This window comes from Thunnus albacares, chromosome 22 (assembly GCF_914725855.1).
Source record: "Thunnus albacares chromosome 22, fThuAlb1.1, whole genome shotgun sequence".
In the NCBI taxonomy this organism is placed as follows: domain Eukaryota; kingdom Metazoa; phylum Chordata; class Actinopteri; order Scombriformes; family Scombridae; genus Thunnus; species Thunnus albacares.
The window spans coordinates 21,329,642-21,332,985 of NC_058127.1; the positions used below are offsets into that span (position 1 = coordinate 21,329,642).

Sequence of the window (3,344 nt, forward strand, 5' to 3'; positions counted from 1 at the left end):
AATTTACACATGGCCTCAGGCTGCTCTTGTGAACAACTCCTCAGATTGTCTAAATTTATGTTATAGTTGTATAACATAATAAATAAATTTATGTTAGTGTTATAATAAAAATTTAAACAACTTCTATCAATATGCAGTATATTTACCATACAATTGCCCTTATTTACAATAGCCCTATTGTTGAGGGTTAAGGTTACTTTTTCATACAAAACAAGCAGGGAAAAAATGGAAGTCTGATCAGCTGGACACTTTAGAAGACAAGACAGCAGGGTGACATATAGTGGCTGACCAGTTTTGAATTTGTGGTACATTTCCAAGTCATCTTTGTTGGGTTGAGGAAGATGGCACACATACACAAACCTCCAACTCCCCACTCTCCTCATACCTCTATCCCATGACGTTCTACTTTCAAGTAACGAGGATTTCACTCCGTAAGGCTTTGATTGTGTGTGGGGTTTTTGTGGTTTTTTTTGATGATTTTTCAAAAGTGTTTGTGTGATCAGCGTAAAGAAGATGTATAGAAAAAACTCCGCCTCTTCAAACCCTCTTACAGGAGCTCACACCTTTGTGCAATTGCAGTGACACAATCATTCGCAAAATGAGGAACTTCATCTCAACTACAGCTTTACTGCTCTGCATCGTGAGTAAGTACTGGCACTGAATTACTCAACACCATCAACTGCAATGTAAGTAGATTTGTATAAAAGTATTGTTTAGGTTCCTGTAGATTTATCAGCTGTGTGCTTGTTTCAGGCTGGATCTCTGTCTCAGTTTCTGAGTTTTACACTGTGGATGTTCAGCCTGGTGAAGACGTGACACTGCTGTGCTCCAACTTTTCCAGTGCTCCCTCTCAGATATTCTGGTTCAGAGTGGTCAAGAGATCCAAGCCTCACTGTATCTCATCTATGTTCCAGCCTCTCGAGCCTGCTTCATTCTGTGAGGGATTTCAAAATGGCAAATTTGAAATGAGATCCAACATTTCTACATTTTTTCTCAAAATCAAGCAATTGAATTCAACAGACTCTGGACTGTATTTTTGTGGATATTATGTGAGCAAAAACCCAATTATTGTCAGTGCAACATATTTAGAGGTTCAAGGTAAGATTGTCGTTAAGTATTTGGGACTACTGTCAAAATAACATTAGGAGAATTTTATCTTCATATTTTAATTTTGGTGAAACTCATGATGACAGTTTACAATTTTAGATTCCTTGCATAACCTAAAATTTTAATTCTTCCTGCCTCCCATTAAAAATCTGTCATTGTGCATGGATCTTTGTTAATTATTAGTCAGTTCTGTCCTGTTAAATCTGAATCAGAAGGCAAGTCACTAAATGTAAAATGTACAGATTCTGATTTAATGATCTTTCTTGTAAAAGGCCATGATGAATTCACTAATGACGTGGACAGCCAGTGTAAAAGTAAGATTCTCCAAAAGTTTTCTTTCATTGCACAAACTGTCAGTCAACTGAAGGTGAAACTAGATTCAGTTTTAATGTTAGCAGGGTGGCAAAACACTAAAGCTAAAGTAGAATCTGATCTGTAAATCTTTCTTGTAGGAGAGTCTGATGGAATAACAAAGCTGATGAGTGTGATCCTGGGTGGTCTGACTATTCTCCTTGTTATGATCATTATCGGTCTGGTTGTCAAAATCAGGAAATTTCAGACAGGTACTTTTAGTTTTATTACAATTTTACCTATTTTTTAGGTTGCGCCTATATGACATAAAAGTCCATAACATGCTGTTTACTAAAATGTATTGACAGCAACAATTTTGTTTGTTTCTATCATTTAGCTCATGTTGAAGAACTGAATCCACCTCAGACAGAGGTAAAGACTGAAGTTTATTCAGTTTCATTTTTACATTTTTTGTGTTAAAGAAGGTGCTACAATCACATCAAGACAATTGATTTCTCAAAAACTTAGCTATATGACAGTAAGATTATAACATGACAATAACAGTATTCTCTTATTCACAGAGTCAGGACTCCGATGACCTGAACTATGCAGCTGTGACTTTTCAACTAAAAGACACAAGAAACCACAGGCCTGCATCAGAGAGAGAAGTGGAGACTCAAGTTATTTATTCTTCCACCAGATAGATTCACAGGCACCTGAAACTGCAGCTCAAAGCGGAACTGATGATTTTATTATTCATCCACTGTGTGTTTTACTGAGGTTGGTGGATGTACCATCACTTTAAACTATCACCATAGTATCAGAGTTACTTTGTCAAAAAGTCCAACTTTGTAACAGTGAATCATGCAAAATGTCACAATCTCTGTGTCACACGTTTGACTATTTTAGATTTTAATCTGAGAGCAAAAGAATTTTAATCAGTGTTTGTTAGACAAGGAGCAAGAAGGAACACTGATGTGTGTCAAGATTCCCTTATAGTGGAGTTAGCTGGAGGTCTGCAGCAGTGGAGTTTCAAATTTAGTTGCCATAACAATCATGAAAAATACAGCTGAATGAAATACCATTTCTCTTGGGATTGGGGTATAAAAACTTTGACAGGAAGAGACAACACTGTAAATTGGACTCAGGTGACAATCATGAGAGAGTGAACAGCCGTTTTCAGCTTCTGTCAAGCAGAAAAAGGTCAGCCAGTATATGTACGGGAGCTTTTGAAACCAGCCTCATATGAAACTGTTCACTTTGCTCCAGCCTGTACATGTTTAATCCCAATCATGTTTAATCAATTTATCAAGTTTACATTATGAATCAAAGATTATGCCAATAAGCACTTTTTGTGTAGTACTATACTGAATGTTTCGTCTTCATGCGTTCTTATTCTGATATATTTAAAACATGATAAGGAACACAAACTGCAAAAAAAAAAGGAAATAGGTTGATGGTAATGTAATTGTGATTCCACACACCAACACTCATAATCTTTGCCCCTCCTATTTAGGATTAGTGGAATTTATTTTATGTAAATTGGTGATATGAAAAAGGGCAGCTGTACTTTCAGGTGGATGGTACACAGTTTTGAATATTCATGTGCTGGAATAATGTGGAATTGCAGCCCTTGTTCAGGGTCAGCCTGCTTCACAAAGCTGCCAAGCTTTTGAAAATACCAGGTATAATGTTAAAATGAAGAATATTTAAATAACTTTGAGAGAAAAATAACTTTGTGTCATACTGTCAACTTTGTAAGTCACTCCTTGAGGCCAAGATTATGCTTTAACATTCATCTTTCAGGAGCCCTTTATGTGGACGATGTAAACATGCTAAACATTTAAAAATATCCCACCTCTTTGAACCCTACAGTGTTATAAAAAGCCATTGCAGTGATGCAATCATATGCATAATTATGATCTTTAACTTGATAACGTTTTACT

At 36.2% G+C, this 3,344-nt stretch overlaps 1 protein-coding gene across 1 annotated transcript; it reads left to right on the forward strand.

Annotated features, from left to right (window-relative positions):
- The first annotated feature begins 598 nt into the window (after positions 1–598).
- LOC122973294 lies at positions 599–2,102 on the forward strand. Its single transcript, XM_044340703.1, has 5 exons — positions 599–644; positions 754–1,098; positions 1,560–1,670; positions 1,796–1,830; positions 1,980–2,102. Exons 1-5 carry the CDS (start codon positions 599–601, stop codon positions 2,100–2,102), a joined length of 660 nt encoding a protein of 219 aa, XP_044196638.1.
- The last annotated feature ends 1,242 nt before the right edge of the window (positions 2,103–3,344 follow it).